This window comes from Lissotriton vulgaris, chromosome 8, assembly GCF_964263255.1.
Source record: "Lissotriton vulgaris chromosome 8, aLisVul1.2, whole genome shotgun sequence".
NCBI lineage: Eukaryota > Metazoa > Chordata > Amphibia > Caudata > Salamandridae > Lissotriton > Lissotriton vulgaris.
In genome coordinates, this window is record NC_141696.1 from 203,091,973 (window position 1) to 203,111,350 (window position 19,378).

The following is a 19,378-nucleotide window of genomic DNA, read 5'->3' on the forward strand; positions in this document are numbered from 1 at the left end:
ACTTTCTCGCGAGCAAAGTCAAGCAATGAAGATGAGGGAAACATAAATATCAGAAATTGCACGCCTTTGAGCAAGGAGAAACTCTAACTGGCAGTGGCATCAACGTAGCCTTTTGATATTCCTAAATAGCGATTTTTAAGGAATCGATATTTAGGAATAACAAAAGCCTATGCATGTATGAATCGCTATTAAAATATCGATTCCTAAACATTCCTTAATTGCTACTCGCAAATTGCTAGTCGCAATTAAGGAATGCCTTCCCATTCCTTCCTTTGGGCCTCCAGGCCCATAGGAATGAATTGGAGATTGCATAAGCAATTTGCGAGTACCAGTAGGTACTCGCAAATTCCTCATGCAATTTCAAGGGTGCAAGGGTGTCAAAATGACACCCTGTTGCACCCCTGAAATCGATCTGTGCACAAATGTTGCGCAACATGAAACTTTGAAAAATGCACAAAAGTGCTTTTTTCAAAGTTTTAGCAAATTACCATGAAGTTGAACTTCATGGTAATTTGCTCCTCCTATTAGCGAATTCGCTATTTTTTTGCCTTTGATGCATTGCATTTAAGGAATCTCAATTTAGAGATTCCTTAAATTGCGTTTTTTGCATTTGGGATGATGCAGATTCTGAGAATCTGCCCCTTTGCTCCCGGTATTTACTTTGATGCATATGCCTGTAAGTTAACTGCTGAAAAGCGTAAGAAATAATTGTTAAACGGCATTTATTTCTCAGACTTCAGCCAAAATTGCAGAAAATAGATAAAACGGTCTGGAAGACGCTCATAATTTAATTATAATCAGCTGAATGACTTGCAACTGTACAGGACTAGCCTGAGCAACATGAGCCGTAAGCACGGCTGCATTTGAAAGCAGAAAGTGGGAGGCACTCATTTGGGTACCAGCAAGTCAGGCTTAAAGTACATTTTATTTTTGGGTCGGATTATGATTGAAAATGTCTGTGCCACCTCGAACTGTGCGGTGGTCGCAGTCACTGCTATACCTGCCTATAGACCAGCCTGAGCCAGGAGACTCCAGCTTTGTTTTAACTGCCTCCAGCTTCCCCGCTGCTGGCCACAGGAGAGCCCCACTCCAACACTCATGCCTGGCCTGACAGCTCGACTGTCCCGCAATGGTACGACTGACCCAGCCCTGCCAGCCTCACACAGATACAGGACACCAAGGCTTTGGAGTGGAGCGGAGCTAGACTTGTTCTCATCTTTGCGCTGCCTCTCCCCAGCCTGAGGTGCGCAGCTTCTTGCTCGTCTCTGAAAGCTGCCATGTGTCGAGGGGTGCAGCTTCAACTGGGACAGTGAGCCATGGCCAAGGGGGCAAGTGTGCTGTGACTGCTTACGTTGCAGACCAAAATTCTGCCTCCACATGGAGCAGGTGACCTGCATGAAAACTGGATTATTTGCGTGCAGTCTCCCTGCAGCGCCCGGTCATCATGCGGCGCCTGTGATCATGCCGCCGCACGGCCATGATGCTGCCTGTGCTGACTGACCCTGTCTGTGACTGTCTTAGCAGGTGAGGTCGCTGTGCCAGCGCATCCCGCCGCGGCAGGGTTTTAATATGAATTATTGCCCCTCCTGCAGTGCACAGGCAGCAGCGCACTCTCTCTGACAGTCTAAAGTAGTAAGACTTACTGAGGGATGCCGTGCGGACTGACACAACACAGCAACTCCTCCAGTCGAGTCCCCTGCTTCTGGTCACTGACCTCTCCTGTTCCAGGAGGAAGTGAGGTCACAGATCCCCCTACTAACTCACAGTGTGACTGACAACCGCGTGCAGCAGCCTGCGCGGCAGCGGTCGGGAATTTCAGGCAGCAGGGCAGATATTGTTACATTGTAGCAAGCACTTAGCCTGAGAGGTGCAGAGCAGATCTTTAACTCTTTAGCTGCAGCTGCCGGCATTGAGTGAAGTTGTCTGCTGCGGCCGGGAAACGTACACGGGTGTCAGAGGCGCTGGCGCGTGCTAGCATCAAAGTGGGCAGCCATGTGGTCAGTGGTAAAATGCGTGACAATGCATTTCAGTGCGGTGATGCGGGAACACCACACTGAAATGCGTAATTGTCACGCCTGATGCGTGATACTTGGCAGGCCTGTTTGTGCTGCAAAGACAGTTGAAGTCTTACCATCAATACAACCATAACAAATGATATGCAGTTTAGCAAGGATAAGGCATCATTCGAATGGTACATGTTGGAAATTTGCCCTTTCTGTGGATCCCCCAAATTTTTGCATTAGCTTGTTGAAAGTGTTGTTGTTGGCTTTAAGACTCTGTGCACTTTACTCCTGCTAACTAGAGGTACATTGATTGTGCTTTCCCTTTTAAGCATGGGAAAATTGGCATTAAACCAAATTGGTATATTTAATTGACTTCTAAGTTTATAGTACTACATGTACCCAAGGCCTGAAAATTAAATGCTACTAGTGAGTTCAGCATGCATTGTGCCACTTGCTATAGAAGCACTGAAAATTATGTTTCAGGCCTGCCAGAGCAGCCGATAGTACAGTTTTTAAACTGCCATTTCCACCTGGCAAAAGAAATGTTTTTGCCAGGCATAAACCTAGCTTTTTAGTTCATATAAGTCTCTTATAAAGTATGCCTTCAAATGCCCATATGGCAGGGTGCATGGTGTTTAAAAAGTAGGACATGTATAATTTGTTTGTGTCTCGGCACTGAAAAAATCCTACAAAGTCATTTTACACTGTGGCCAGGCTTGGCCTCCCATAGTTTAACAATGGCTTTCACTTTTACGGTTTAATAAAGGTTAAATTCAGTTTGGGAGTAGCTTGAAAATGGCTCAAGGACTCATTTCAATTTTGATATAAAGTCCAACTCAATGTTCAGGTTTGATTTTATATTACTGTTTTGGAATTGGCACTTTTACAAAGTTCTCTCTCAAATTTCCCTGCCTAAAACCAAAAGACTTTCCGAGTGTCCAGCGGTCACCTGATCGCTCCCCTCTGTTGTGATGCATGCTCCCAGACAGTCGATAAGGGCCCCGTGAGGAGGGACTCCTCCCTTGACAGGATGGTCTAGAGGGTTGTGCCCAGCTCCTTCCTGAGCGTCCAAGGATGCCTACATTATCACTGGCAGATGAAGCTCACACCTAGGCCTGCATGGCCTTTGTCTCTCTAGTTAGGCTCGCACACAAACCCAATGGGCTAAGAGGAACTGACCATCTTGGTTTAGGGGTTGGACAAGCTTCCAGAGGCCTCTCTTCCTGCACTGCTCAAATGCCAAGTTCCAACTGGACCTGCCCTGGACCATGCTGCTGACCTCTGTTGGGGTGAGTTCTAACTTACAAGTGGTGCCCTCCAGGTCCTAAATGCTTGACTGATGAAAGAGTTAACTCCTCCTATCCACACTGCAAAGCTGGGACCCAGAAACATTTTGCCAACTTTTACCCGAAGAACCGATGGAGACCAGGATTATCGTTGAATCACCAGTCGGCCTTAACTTGCCTTTCTTGGAACAGACTTCAGGCGTCACCCACTCTGAGCTTTCCCAGCTTCGTCTGCGATCGCACGCCAAGCCCTGCTTCTTATCCAGCTTGTTTAGTTTGCCAACTCATAGACATATTTATGGAGAGAGAGTGGTCGTCGAAGTCCGAAGGTACACTTTCCAATGAGACAAACCTAGTCTTTGTAGATGTCTGGCGATCCATCACGGTTAACCTAAACATTTTACTTTGACCAGCTCTAGCACAACCAGACTGCCGCAGGTGGCTCTTTGTGCTTCATGGTGCTCCACATAATTCAAACCTTAAAAATTCAGATCTCTGATTTCACTTTTGGGGTTTGTGTTTAAGTGCCATTTTATTTATTAAGATTTATTCTATTTTTCTACATTTGTTTCAGATTTTTCTTGTGTTGTGTTTTCACTCCATTACTGTTTAAAGTGCTGCATTTATACTTCACACATTGCCTCTAAGGTAAGCCTGACTGCATGGTGCCAAATTACCAGAGGGCTAAGCATAGGTTTATTTTTGTGACTTAAGTGGTTCACTTTGACCAGGATTGTGATTATTATTTGAGGGGGATTCTTACCCCATCAACAAGTACCTACTTTTCTTACTATACATTTTCAACACCAAACTTGTAAGAATTTAATAATATAAGTATTTGAAAAACCTGTATAATGAAAAGGAGTGACCAGGTTTGACATCGTATCTAACAAATGTCCAAAATTGCAACTTGTGTCGGAAAGTTTTTTTTGTTTTTTTAATGTCGAATGAATGTGCACCAACGTCAATATATTCAGATTGAGGCAAATATTTCTCACAGTATTAATGTCCGAAACAAAGAATTGGTCTTGATGCATATCATGCTCATCTCTCCAGCTTTTAAAACACTGTGGTTATCTCAAGCCACTATATATTGAGAATAATGTCCTCCATACCCCAGATGCTTTTAGATAAAAAAAAAAATACATTCAGTTTGGGTGGTCATGCAGCAGCTTTATATTTTTTTAAGGATTGCAAGAAGGATGCGTTGTGGCTGCAGATAATTAATAATTCATTTTGAATTGTTTTTAACGTGGTTGTATTGTGATTGGATTGTTCTTAATTGACTGTTTTATGTGAACGGAGAGTATTGTTTTTGTGGACAAATATGTCTAAGTGTTCTTTAACAGACTTTTTTTTCTCACAAAAAGTACACTTTTAAATGTGCTGCAGTCCTCGAATTATATTGATTATTGCATTATTTTCTTTTAAGTTATCACAAATGTATGTTTCCTCTTAAGGAAATTGCCCCTCCGTGTGTCTTGTATTCTTAAATTAAGTTTTTTAGGGCATGAATGTAATTTTTTGTTGTATTAAAACCATCATATAGTGTCAGACACCACTAATGTCCTTGTCTTGTTTGTCCATAGTTGTTGTCCAAAAAAAGCAATTGATGGAAGTGAACAACTTGTAGTATTTTATTCTATTATTATTATTAGATACATCTTTAAGAATTGATTGTGTGTCTTTGCAGTTATAATACAGAACCTGGCAAGACATATCCATACAATTTGCTGCCTAAACTATGTAAACTATCTCATCCTCATTGATTTATGAATCATCATGGTTCATAAAACTTTTGTGATCGAAATATGAATGCTAATAAATAAAATATTTGATCTTGTTTTGCATTTATACACGATTTTGCTATTAATAAATTAATCTGCGTGACAAGTGGTTGCACAGGTAAGTTTTGTCTTCAACCCTCTCCTGACTTGGTGTGAGCTTAAAAGATGTATGTCCTGCAAATTTATGAAAATGTTAACAAGTCTAAAACTATGCTTACAGCTCAAACAACCTATTTTTCCTTTTAGATAATTTGCAGCAAGGCCGAAGAGTATAACAATCTACGCATTCTATGCAATGGTACACAAGAAGGACCTTTAGTCCGGAACCCTGGGAATCATGACAAAAGTAGGCTTCAGAGACTCCCAACTTCAGAGGAGGTGGAATTCTGTGTAAGCCTTACACAGTATGACACTGACCCGATGGACAGATCCGCTAATTTGAGCTTCAGAAACACACTGGAAGGTAACTTGTTTAGCAGTTTTGTACATTTCAACAAATAAATAGATTGCAATTGGTTGTTTAACATAAAAGTTATATAGACACGGCTTTGTGCTTACATTTGGTTCTCAGGAATGTTAATTATCCCACAGAGAACCTGGGGCAAGTACGTTCCCGTTAGGTAGAAATTCCTTCTTGAATAGCTGATAATCCCATATTTAGTATGTTTGGATGAGATTCATAATTAAGATTGCTAGTTCTCACATGCTGAGCACTCTGCTGAACTGTTGAAAATCTCTCTGCAATGTAAAATGATTTCAGTCTAGGGTGGTGTATGTTGTGTATATCAGATGTAACTTCCAATTAAGAAGGAGAAACCCTTTGTGAAAAGGGAAGGGGTTATAAGCAGTCAAAAAATACAAGTTCCCTTTTCATATAGTCTAGAAGAAGAGACTTACGTCTCTGGGGAGTTGCAGAAAGGAGCTTGGGGTGAGCCAATCCGCGTATCAAAGTTGTGAAGGGATCAACAAATTTACAACCAATTCAATATGCCTCAATAACCATTGTTTTACCACTCTGAAGTTAATAAGGATGTAAACACTCTAATGTGAATTGAATAAAAAAAGGATTTTTTTTATTTTTATATTATTCTCATTTCATACCATCTTACGGAACAAATACATACATTTATTCATAAAAAATATGTTAAAAACAATTGATATAGCATTTTATCTCACAAAGTCAAAATACAGTTAAAAAAGTTATTTTCAATACAACAAATTTATCACACAAACAGATTGTCGACGCGGCGTTTCGGTGATTTTTATGTTGTTACCTTCTTCAGGACAGTGTGTAAGTTAAAATCACTATAAATTTAAAAACACAGAAAAAGCATATGTTAACATTTGATGTATTGACTCAGTGGCAGAACAGAGTTAGACTGTAACCTTCATAGATTAACAAGCTATACATCCTGTCTTCAGCGAAATTTGATTCATTGAATTTAAACTATACACTCGTTGACACTTTTTATGTTGTAGATATTTAAAAAAATTTTTTACCAAAAAGCTCTATCGTTGTAAGGTTACTCTATTTGAAAAACAAGCCTATAAAATATTTGTGCATCCCACAACCTTCAGTTTGGTCTCACCCTTTACTTACATCCTTTCAGGCCTGTTATTGTGAGGCAAAAGGTTGGAGATACCTATTTTGCTTAAGTTATCACCTGTCGGTCATCCTAGTGTGGATATTCCAGCTCTTACTTTGATTTAGGGTATGTTGACTTAATACATACCTCAAATTAAGCTGTTGCTTGGTCTGTCGCTTTTTATATTACGTTTGGGGTCCTGCAGTTTACTAGTTCATTTTGTTGGTGAGTAACTCCGTTGTATGTAACTTTAGGTCCCTTTAGAATCTGACTACAGTTTTTACATGAACCACAGGGAAAGTTGCCCACTGGGGTCTTTCCATCAATGGTTCTCAATTTGTTTCTTCTTTGATCATCAGGGTATGTATGAACCAAACAATTTTTAATTGTTTTGTTCCTGCGGAAAGCATATATTGGTTTTGGCAGGGGTGCGCTATTTTGGTTTTGAAGTAGGTTCCAATTCCTATTTATGAGGTTCTTAATTTTGTTACTTATATTAGAGAAATTTGTAACACACACTAGCTGTTGTTCTTTTTGTAGGGGTTCTGTTTTGGGCTCAAATATGCTATCTCTATTGAAATATTTAGCTCTTTTATATGCTTGCTTTACCATTTTTTTCGGATAGCCTCTTTCCAAGAACTTGTTAGTCAGGGTTAAAGCGTGTTTTTCGAATTCCTTTTTGTCTGTACAATTTCTTTTCACCCTTAAAAACTGGCCGACGGGTATATTGTTTTTTTTGGGTGGATGGATGGTAACTACCGTAATGTAACATTGTGTTACGGTCAGTGGGCTTACTAAAGAGTTCTACTTTTAGAAGACCTTCCGTATGTTTTATTTTTAGGTCAAGGAAGTTACAGCTCTGGTTACTATATGTGGAGGTGAATTTTAAATTCTTGTCTCCAAGGTTTATCCATTCGATAAATTCCTTTAGTTCATCCTCACTGCCTGACCATATGAAGAACACATCGTCAATGAAACGATACCAGGTTTTAATATTTTCAAAAAAAGGGGACATCTCATTGAATACATGTTTCTCCTCAAAAGTTGATACGTAGAGGCAAGCTAGGCTCGGTGCGCAAGTTGCGCCCATACTAGTGCCCTTTATTTGTTTAAAAAGGTCTTCTTTAAACAAAAAAATGTTCTTTGTTAGAATGATATCTATGCAGTCTACTATAAATTGTGCATGTTCGGACAAATCTTCTTCTCCACCTTTTAGAATATTCTCCATCATTATTTTGGTATCTTGCTGTGGGATGTTCGTGTATAGCGACTCTATGTCTAGAGTCACTAGCCACTCCCTATCCATATTGTAGGGTTTATTTTCGATTTTGCTAATTATATCTGTGGTGTCCTTAATATAGGCTTTTTGCTGGGTTACTAGGGGTTGAATGAACTTGTCCACGTACTGGCTCAAGGGTTCTGTTAATGAGTTAAGACTGGACACAATGGGTCTCAGTGGTGGATCCCTAAGATTTTTATGAACCTTAGGGAGCCCATAAATTGCAGGTATCACTGGGGTCACAACTTTGATACGCGGATTGGCTCACCCCAAGCTCCTTTCTGCAACTCCCCAGAGACGTAAGTCTCTTCTTCTAGACTATATGAAAAGGGAACTTTTATTTTTTGACTGTATATCAGATGTATACATTTCTTTCATACACTGTGTCAATGAAAGACAATTTGGGGCCAAAACCCCTTGCAGAGGACCTTTGGGCAAGGAGGCACTACTGAGTCAAACGATGGTGGGTGAGGCCTTTTACTCATGATGTCCCAGGGCCTGGCATTTCTGTGTTGTATTGTAGATCTGCAAGCGGTCAGTTGTTGGGAAGTTCCAGGTGTTTGGCTGTAAGAAATTGTGTTGTTGTTTGAGGGGGGTGAAACCCTTCTCGAACCTCAACTACAATCCTTCTCACGGTCAGAACAAAAGAAAAACCAAAATTAACCTGTGCTTAACCCTCGCACAGAGCAGTTGGGCTTAACTCGGAGGCAATGTGTAAAGTATTTGTGCAACACTTCAAACTGAAACACAGCAACAATGCACCACAAAAACAGCCCCCAAGAGTTAGAAAAATAGAGTAATTATTATTAAATAAAACAAGTCCAAAATGGCAAAATTCCCGTAAGTTGAACCGTAGATATTCAATTCAAAAGGATTAAGGGAAAGTAGCACCAAAAGGCGTAAAGCGCCACCTGTGGAGACACGGTTGCTCGAGACCAGGGCAAACTCAACAAAGTACCTTCAATTCTGGTTTTCAGAGTGTTTCACAGGTCCACATTGAAGCTGAAGTAACAAGTTGGTTCTAAGATGTGGTAAGGCTGCGGTGCGAGGTCCTGTTGCATTGTCCTTGAATATCCCATTGACAAGGGTTTGGAATGCGAATTCCTGAGTAGGTGATGTGTCGAGCAGTCGAGGTGATGTGTCCGTTCCGAGGCGCTGCAATGGGGAGTCTGGTGTGGTAGTTGAGGCTGCCGGCAAAGAGGGATGCGAGGGCCAACGCAGAGGATGCGTCCTGCAGCGGCAGTACTAATGTGATGTCAGGGTGCAATAGTTGTCTTTGCAGCAGTTCCGATCCGCACCAGCAGCAATACGCTGGCTATGCTAGGAAATGCGTTTGTTCTGCTGGGTCCACAAAGGCTGGCAGAGTTCCTTACTACAACTTCCAAGATTCCAGGACTAGGGTGGCACCTCTTTGCAGTGTAGAATACCTCATGATAGCGATCCTGGGCAAGGTTGTTGCAGCATTCTGTGCCTAAGGCTCAATTCAGGAGGCCAGCCAACTAGCCCTTGGAATCACTTTGAGGTTCAGGGTTTTAGAGATGTAGGTCCAGTCCTTCTCACCCAGGCAGCAGGCATCAGGTCATCGCAGCAAAGTAGCAGCACAGCAAAGCAGTAGTCTGGCAGAGTGAAGCCCAACAGAGTTCAGTCCATCAGAGTGGCAGTCCTTCAGCAGCAAATCAGTCTTCCTTCCTAGCAGTTTCCACAGGATCAGAAGTGTACGGAAGTGTTGGTGTCTGAGTTTCAGCATTTATACCCAGGGTGTTTTTGAAGCAGTGGAGAAGCTTCTAGAGATTTACCTTTGAAGTCCCCAGGCATCCTGATTTCCCTTCACTGACTCCAGACTAACTACAGAGGGTATGCAGCTCTTTGTGTGGAGACAGGACACAGCCTATTCAAGTTTAAGTGGGGCTGTGCGCAGCTCCTCCTTGGTAGTGATGGGACATTCAGGCACACCTAAGCTACCAGAGACAGGCTACAGGCACTAAATAGCTAAGGCAGAAACATGTCAGTTTCTGAAAGTGGCATTTTCAGGCATGTAATTTAAAATCGGACTTCACCATGAGTTTGGATTTGACAAGAGGATTCCAGAGACACCAACTATTAAATGGTTACCTAATTTCATTTGGAAATTACACTTTTACAATGTAATAAGGTAACTCCAATGTTATCTTACAGGAGAGGTAGGCCTTGCAGTAGTGAAACAAATTTAAGAGTTTTTCACTACAAAGATATGTAAAACATAAAAGCACGTCCTATTTTTTTAAGACCTTGCACTCTGCTCTCTGGACTGTCCATGGCCTACCCTAGGGTTGACTTTTATGTATTAAAAGGTAAAGCTTGGGCCTGGCAAGAATGTTTACTTTGCTAAGTTGAAATGGCAGTTTAAATCTGCACATACACAGGTTGCATCGGCTGGCCTGAGGCATGTTTAAAGGGCTATTAAAGCAGATGGCTCATTCAGTGCTGCAAGCCCACTAGTAGTATTTCATTTATAGGGCCTTGGCACATGCAGTACCACTTTACTAGGGACTTTTAACTAAATTAAATAGGTCAATTGCGAATGAACCAATGTTACCATGTTCTAAGGAGGGAGCGCAATCACATTAGCACTTGTTAGCAGTGGCAAAGTGTGCAGAGTCCTAAAATCCACAAAAAAAACTAGATCAGCAGAAATGGAGGAGGAAGACAAAAGTTTGGGGGAAGGCCACCCAAAGGCTAACAGGTCTAACATTGGCCATATGCTTTTTTGTGTGGGAAAATAATTACATGCTTTGTTGACAGAGTGTACAACCATAAGTGAGGTGTGTATTTGTGGTCATATCAGTTTTTTGAGAAAGGAAAGGTGACTTCATATAAATAGCAGGACTTAGTTCCAGGAGTCGCTTTAGGATGTTTGAAGGGGGGGGGGGCAGTTTTAGAGGTGTGTAGGTTGATGTTTGGAGGTTGTTTTTACAGTTCAATTGCAAATATATTTTTTTATTTAAATATATACAGTGTTGTTAAGTGGGACATTGTGGTTCTATTTTTAGTTACTTCTGGATTGTTCATTTCCTGGTAAATTTTGATTCTTTTCTTTGGCTAGCAAGGTATGCTATATTCTGCATATTGCTTTTTGAAGCCTCTAATGCTCCTCTTGGAAATTTTTCTGCCTGTTTACACCATTGATATTCGAGAGATTGGTATCACATTTTCAGTTGTGCTAGACCCAGCCTGAACCAACTGTAGAAGGCTTTGTGGCCCTGTTTAATCTCCCTTACTCATATTGCCAGTTTTTTTCAGTTTGATTGTGGTGCTGTGGTAGATTTATTTCTGTTCAAGACTCGGTGTTGCTAGAATTGGCCTTCTGTTTTGTATTGTTAAATTCTGCTTTCTAAGGTCTTAAAGCTGTTGGTTTTAGCTTGATTATTTTATGTGAGCAATGGCAATACAGCTTGCTCTAGAGGGCATGTTAGATAAAGGAGCCCTCTTTGGTTCAGTAAATTGTAGTTAGTTATAGACCTAATCTAAGATTCCAACATATATACCAGAACTAATTGTTGTGGTTTAGGACCATAAATACATGTTCTGTTGAGCAACAGGTTCATGTTGTTGCCAATGTTCTAGTTTCATTTCTTGAATTCCATGCATAAATGGGAGGAGCTGTAGTAATTTTAAGATCAGATTACTATAGTACTCTTACCTTTTGGCATACAAAAGAGGCTTGTGAATATTACCAATGACTCAAAAATTAGTATGTAAGCACAGTTCAGTCATAAAGCAATGAGGAAAATGTAGTGCTCACTCAAGTTTTTTATTGTCTTACTGTCAGATAATAGTTTAATGTATTTTATTTATGTGTACTTTCCACTAGATAGTCATCGCCAAAGGCTATACTTGCAAAGTGTGTTACTAACTTCTGTCACTGGAAGCCAAGCAGAACTACTTTGAGAAATATTGTTATTGATTACAAGTTATAAGGCTATATTTCTCATTGCATCTTGCCTTGTAAAAACAAAATTTTACTTGCTTACACCAAGTTTTGTTTCTTCACTTATAGGGTTCGCCAATCCAAGCACCGGAATTGCAAACCGATCAATAAGTGCTTTACATAATTCTCTGCATGTGTTTATGAATGGCTCAATGTCATCAGTTCAAGGATCTGCCAATGATCCGATTTTTGTAATTCATCATGCCTTTGTTGATAGGTAAGCCTGCTGCATGTGCAACGTTTACCAGCAGTTCATTTTGTCTGATATTTGCAGGCATGTTCAGCTAGAACATGGTTCCATTATGTGTTCCTCATTATTTTGGTCTCGTTTTATGTAAAATTAAAAATAGTTATAAAAATGAATACTTAAATAGTTATTTAAATTTTTTTTTATATACAACAATCTTGCATTTTTCATTGCAAATACCGTATTTTCTGGCGTATAAGACGACCCGGCGTATAAGACGACCCCCTACTTTGCTTAATAAAATGTAGGTTTCGTGCTATACTCGCCGTATAAGACTACCCCCACTTCCAGTGCAGTCCAACGCAGTCCTGCATAGCCATTTTGAGAATGTATTTTATTTTATTTTGGCTCGTACTTTGTATGCTTTGTATGTTTTGTATGCTTTTGTAACCTGCCCACTTATCACTTTTTCTCCAGGAATGTACCGATTGCTACCTCATGTATTTTGGTTGCTCGCTATTGTCACTTTTGATCCATGTAACTTAATGTTTGCTTTTGTAATTTGTCCATTGTTATTGTTGCTCACATCTGCCCATTTCTATATAATGCAGAAGCAGTCTGACACCTTCGGGTGTAGTCCGCGCTATGTAAAAACGCATGAAAACATTCCTTCAAATTTAGCATACGGCGTATAAGACGACCCCCGACTTTCCAGAACATTTTAAGGGGTTAAAAAGTCGTCTTATACGCCGGAAAATACGGTACTAACATTTTGACATTTTTTTAATGTGAAACCTTCTTTTGTGAAAGAAATAATCTGTGTATCCTGTTAAGGTTTTTCTCCAACACCCCTGAGGCTTGGATGTGGCTCTTCCCACATTTCCCAACTTCTTTCTTTCTTACAAAGCGAGATCACGGGTAGCTTTAACTTTAGTACTCTGGTCAGTGGAGTATTCTTAAGTAGGCCAAGCCACTGCAGAGCATGCAACTCTGCTGCATGCTATCTCAAATCCCATGAATGCAAGGGAGTGACTCATTCAATCATAGAGTCCGGGTTGTGCTCAACCTACGTGGTCAGACATACGCAACATGGGTTGCCAAATACCTTGCCATAACAATTTTTTAAAATACACTCTTTCCCTTACTGGGTGTATTAAGCAATCTAAACAATTTATTAAAATAACAAGTACCATAATTTTTTATTCTGTGTACAAAAATGTTTTTCTTTTTAAATATTATTACTGACTCGCAAAAGATTCCTACATTTCTTTACATGTAAGCAACAGGAACAGTAGGCATCAGAAGAGCAACCTCACGAGAACCATATCCACATTAACAAAAATGTATTTTTCGTATGTAGCTCGTAATCAGTGATGCCGTGGAAGCATGGTGACATTTTATTTTTCCCTATTTCTCCTTTACTACTCTAACCATACTGGGGCCTTTACGATTATATAATCTTTAGACCTTTCATTAACCACATGCAATAATCTTCTGACAGATCTTTCTTCGCCAATAGGAGAGGTAGAAATGAGGGAGGCCAAATATCATGTTAGCTATCCAATGAGGACCAACAATTGACAGCCATCTCACACGTTTGAAATCCGATTAGGTTGACCAATCTTAAAACCATGCTCTAAATATAAAGAATAGCAACAGGAAGACCCAACCTCCTGAAGAAGTTAAGTCGAGTTAGGATTATACAGGCCAAGAGCTCTACAACAGCAACGCAGAACAAAATAAGTAATACTTGATGATCTGAAAGAGCTTGCTTTTTCTCCCTGCAACGCATCTAAGTAAGTAGCACCCAGCACATTTGAATAGAAAAACCAACGGGACTCAATAATAGACGCAGGCAGTTGTTCGTTTAATTTAGTTATTGTATTAAAGATTCAAAGTTAATTGCCACAAGCAATCTCTTGAGAATTTCAGTAAAAAATATTAAAACTTGTATAACAGCCGCAAACATTTTAGCAGACTTTCTTGGATGGTTATAATCAGAAACATCTTACAGACATACAGAGGACCACCATCATTAAGGCAGAAGGATAGTTCATTGTCTAATAGCTCAAATCCTACGAAGAAATGGAATAGCTCAAATCCTACGAAGAAATGGAATAGGTTTCATTTAAAGTCCATTAAGGGCAAGTCCAAAAGCATAAACCAGGAAATAAAAGAAACGTAAATGGTTCGGCAAAGATCATTTCAGTCCATCAGCTAATGGGTGTTGGATCAGTGAGGCAGTCCTAAAGTAAGAGAAAATTCTGAGAAATAAAAATAGATCAGGACAGCATCTGTATCTGAGTAGGAAAAATAAGAATATTGTTTCCCCTCATTTGGGTTATCCTCTTTTATATGGTCTCTAGCAATCTCCAGTGATTTAGCATCAAACCACTATTGTAATGTCCAGCTTCACATAAAGTCACGTACGACACTTCTTTCCTGTGCTGGCCACGAGAAACGAAAGATTGCGAGTCCGCATAGGCCTAGTACTGGTAAAAAGAGATACAAAGTAATCATCTTAGAGCCATAGTTCTGTTCCCACAGGAAAATTTCACTGGGCACATTGAAACATTCAGGAATGTCGGGCTGTACACATGTAAAGGACAAATAAAGCAACATTTCACTAGTGGTAAGTGGCCTATTGTATTAAGTCAGGAAAAAGTCTGCACTAGAGAAAAGCATTGTAAAAAAAAACCCTTTAAGCGAACATCACCCGTTTAAATGATTAAGCTCTAAACCAACAACAAATATAGTGTAATGAAACCAATTAAAATGGAAAATATATAGAAATTTCAAAAATCGTTATAACATGAAAATAGCTAACAAATACCTTACTGCCACAATTTTTATCAACATTCATATAAGTGTATTCTTTCCTAAGTTCACGTCACAAAATTCATTTAGTATTTTCATAAACTATAGACGCTCTAGTGTTACTATGGGAGATTTAAAGATTGTATCATGCTTCAACATGTCTTTGCACCGACTTTCGAAATGGTGCATTCTCAACAGTAAGCATTAGAAACTCTAGGCCGTTTCATCAGTAAATGTTAATAAACAACAATTTCACAATAAACTCCTATTAGTGAAACTCATTTATATGTATTAGTACTGCTTAATATTTAGATTTTCTAAATCTTATTTTAAAGTATACATTTACAGTGCATCTACTACACTTGTCTCATGTTCATGTGTCACTCTGTCTATTGTGCAAAGCGCACTTTCAGCTTTTCATGTCTTTATTAAGTATATATGTTGTGTATTGTAATTTTTATTTTTTTTAATTAATATTATTATTTTGATAGTACTACATCATGTGAAATACTTTGTTGCCTGGAATGTGACAGAAAATTAGGATTTTATTTTCTCACACCATGTATTTTGTTTTGTTCCTTTCTAATGAATTCCTAATTGCCCATTTTATGTAAGTCCTCACTGGGGAGAAAGTTGAGTTTATTTTTGTTATACTATTATATTGTAATTCTGTTTTTTATGCTTACATGTAAACCAGGGGCGGGTGGCAAACTCCGCTCCACCAGTGGAGTTTGCAGAGTTTGCGCTCTACTTGTAACACAGAGTTCGGCAAAAACTCTGACTGCTACACACCCCGTGGAGAGAGTTAAGGGGAGAGAAGGATCAGCACTTAACTGGGTCTGGCATTCTCCGCCATGCCCGGGCTGCCCTCCTCTGTCCTGGTATTGAAGGTGGAAAAGCAAACACCCTACACTGTACGTCTTTGGAGGACTGTGCATGCGCAGGCCTACCAAAACATACTGTGTATGGGGATTGCTTTTCCACCAAGGAGACCAACGGAGGACATCCTGGGTATGGCTGATAACGCCAGACCCAGGTTAGTGCTGCAAAGCAGGTGGCAGTCTGGGGGTCAGGAACCCTCATTGTCTAACGCCTGTATGTAGGGCGGAGCGGAATTCCATGGAGTTTTTAGGCAACTCCGTGGAATTCCGTGTAGTTGAACTCCGCCAACTCTGCCCAGGGTTTATGTAAACTATGCTGATACAGTGACTTGGATATTACTGACTGACATTTGCTTGGTGACTTGTGTCTTTCGGATCTGTATCAGCCACCAGTTGCAAAGAAAAAATGGTGGTAACATTTCCCTTTCAATTTAAACGTTGGTGTAATAGGAGTTCTAGGGGGAACTCTACTATATGAGTCACAAAATAAAATATTGACATTTTATACACATTTACAAAGCTCTTTAGTAAATAATATAAAGGGGTCCTTTTAATGGAAAAGTAGAAAGAGAACATTTGTTTGTTCATGGACATTAAAAAACATGAGGGCCACTGAAATAAATTCCATTCAGAAGAAGCTTTGGCAAAGCCAATAGGTCTCGCCAATGTCAGAGGTATTGGCCTTGCCACCTTTGTAGTGGTAGTATTCTTTTAGCCATGTTGTCTAGCAGCACAACTGTTTACCATGGCAGAAAGTCACTGAAAATGTGCTGTAATGCAGCCAGCACAGGGGATTTCAGTGACTTTCAGCCATGCTGAACAGGGATCTGCTGCTAAAGAACATGGCTAAAACACATCCACATTGACAAGGCCAAATGCTTGGGCATTGCTGACATCTGTTGGCTTTGCCAATGCTTGACTGGGTCTTTTTTGTTTTTGCAGATTGATATAACACAAACTCGACCCAAAAGTATTGGAATGCTTTACATGAGCACCAGTTACATTAAACAAGGACACATTTATGTTTTGGTAGGCACTGGGAGATTAAGTGATTTCCTCAGAATCACAGGATGCTGAGCTAACGCTGAGGCTTGAACCTGGTTTCCCAGCTCCAAAGTTGGCATCTCTGACTGTAAGGCCACATCCTCTCCCCTCTTCCTGAACAAAGAATTGATAGTGAGAAACAGTACAGGAGCTTTGAAGTGAAGTGAGGATGTGGCTTAACAGCCAGAGCTGCAGACGGGGAATACTGGGGAACTAGGTTCAAATCTCTGGTTTGACTGAACAGTTTTTGATTCCGGTCAAATGACATACACTTCCCACTGTGTAGGACAATGAATGTGTCAATCTGTAATGTCACTGGTGAGCTCTTGAAGCACTCCAATACCACGGGCTTGTGTTCGTGCTATGGTAGGACAAGTGCTGTTCATGTTTTACCACACTTTTAAGAAATGCATTTGTTTATAAACCCGTACATGCATTTTAGTAATATGTGTACAAGGAAGAGTATGGGAAGATGGAGGAAGGAGCGAGCGCTCCAGTACCATTGGATCATCTTAAAAAAATACATAAAAGCAGCAGTGACGAGGAATGAAGTGGGGGGACAAGTCAAGCAGGGAAGCAGGAGGGGATGGGGAGATGGACAAGCAACAACAGGTGAGGGCTGGAGGAAACTACAATGAAAAGGTAAAGAAATTCTTTTGTTAGAAGCAGGATAATGTGTCATTATGGAATGTAACTGGTGAGCACTTAAAGTGCTCCAATACCATCAGCTCGTTGGCACTTTGGCAAGATGGACGACGGAGCATGTACTCCAGTACCATCAGATCGTGTTTTAAGTTTTAACAACTTTATAAGAAATGCATTTGTTTATGTACATGTGCATGTATTTTAGTGGTACGTTTGTATGTAGGAAACTGGGTATTTGTTGCAGTAGCCCCCCTCCCACTTTTTGCCTGCTATTAGATGCAACTTTGACAGAAGTGCACTGGGTTCCTGCTAACCAGGTCCCCAGTGCAGGTTGTTATTTCCCCACAACTGTAAAGTTGTTACCCTAATTGACAAATGCTTTAGCGCTCTCTAGAAGTCCCTAGTAAATGGTACCCCTGGGACCTAGCGCCTAAGGCACTAAAGAGGGTACCAAATGGCTGACCACACTGCAAGACCATAAAAACCCGATGCTTAAGGGCACTACTGCACTTGTCATTCCAACCCTGAGTTGAAGTGGGCCAAAAGTGCCAGTGTTGTTCCTCAGCCCTCCAGAGATACTGTGGTTTTGCCTCTTGTGGACTTCCTAATGTCACCTGTAGCCTCTGTTTACAGGCCCCCTCTATCACAGCTGCTCACGGTAAGGAAAACCTGGTGCCTAAAGACACCTCTGCACCCATTCCCCAGCCCATGGAGAAGAGCACCAAAGCGATTCCTCCATCGCTGAGCATCATGAGGCCTGAGCCCCCCTGTGATTCAGCCCGACTGGCTTACCAGTCCAAGCCAGCAGCATCTTTACGTGAAGACAGATCCCCATAGAATCACCCGATGCTGTTTTGTATCCCTGCACCTGGCCACCTAGTGCCGCTGGTGGTATTGTCTGGGGCTGCCTTAGACCTTGCCCACCACTCACCTTAACTCCTGGAGATTGGTCCTGTAAGTTGCTGTACTGTACCTGAAAGCCGTACTTGTTCTACCTCCCGTAAGATGACATTGCAGCTTCTGAAAATTGCCCTGTTGGCTTTTCAAAGCCAACGTTTTATTTTTATAAATTGGTGTGGATCTCCTTATTGAGTCGTATGCACAATGTATTGATTATTGTGTGTATTTGCAGATGTTGAACACTCCTCTCTAATAAGCCTAAGCCTACTTGCCCATACTACCCCATAGAAGAGCATCTTGGAATTGCTAGAGCAAGGCCCTGTCCACTCATAAGGAAAGCCCTGGACTCTCTGCATGATACATCTAATTTTGATATCCATATCCATCCATACTAATATAATAAAGAGAGAGCCCAAACCTTTGAGGCGGGTATCTCAGGAACCACAGCACCAATCACAACACCCAATACAGCGTTGGAAAGGGCAGTTGCAGCAGAAGGACTTAGGCTATGCAGACGCCCACCATATACATTTAAAAGGTAAAAGAACCATGCCAGCAAAATAGTCGCTTGTGTGCGTGTCTGCGTTGTGCTGTGGGCGTGTGCTGGGGGCGTGACAAATGCTGGGAATGTGTGGTACGTTCCGCTCTTCATGCCATGTCTCATATGTGTGCTAATCCCACCCTGCTCCCTTTAAATACCCCTGCACCCCATAATCATAACCCACCCTTACCCATTAAAATACCCCAATACCCTTAAACGCTAACCCATCTTAACCCAATAAATATACCCTGTACCCGAAAACCCAAACCTATTCCTAAACCCTAAAAATACCCCTGTACCCAAAAACCCAAACCTACCCCTGAACCCTATAAATACCCCTGTACCTCAAAACCCAAACCTACCCCTGAACCCTAAAAATACCCCTGTACCCCAAAAACCAAACCTAGCCCTGCACCCTAAAAATACCACTGTACCCCAAAACCCAAACCTACCCC

The 19,378-nt window shown here is 40.8% G+C and overlaps 1 protein-coding gene across 1 annotated transcript in view; it reads left to right on the forward strand.

The window, feature by feature from the left end:
- The window catches only part of TYR (tyrosinase), a 194,640-nt gene that overhangs the window by 68,436 nt on the left and 106,826 nt on the right, over positions 1 to 19,378 (forward strand). The window contains exons 2-3 of the mRNA XM_086933982.1: positions 5,323 to 5,539; positions 11,978 to 12,125. Of these exons, the coding sequence (XP_086790108.1) occupies positions 5,323 to 5,539; positions 11,978 to 12,125 (365 nt within the window). The remainder of the gene's footprint in view (positions 1 to 5,322; positions 5,540 to 11,977; positions 12,126 to 19,378) is intronic.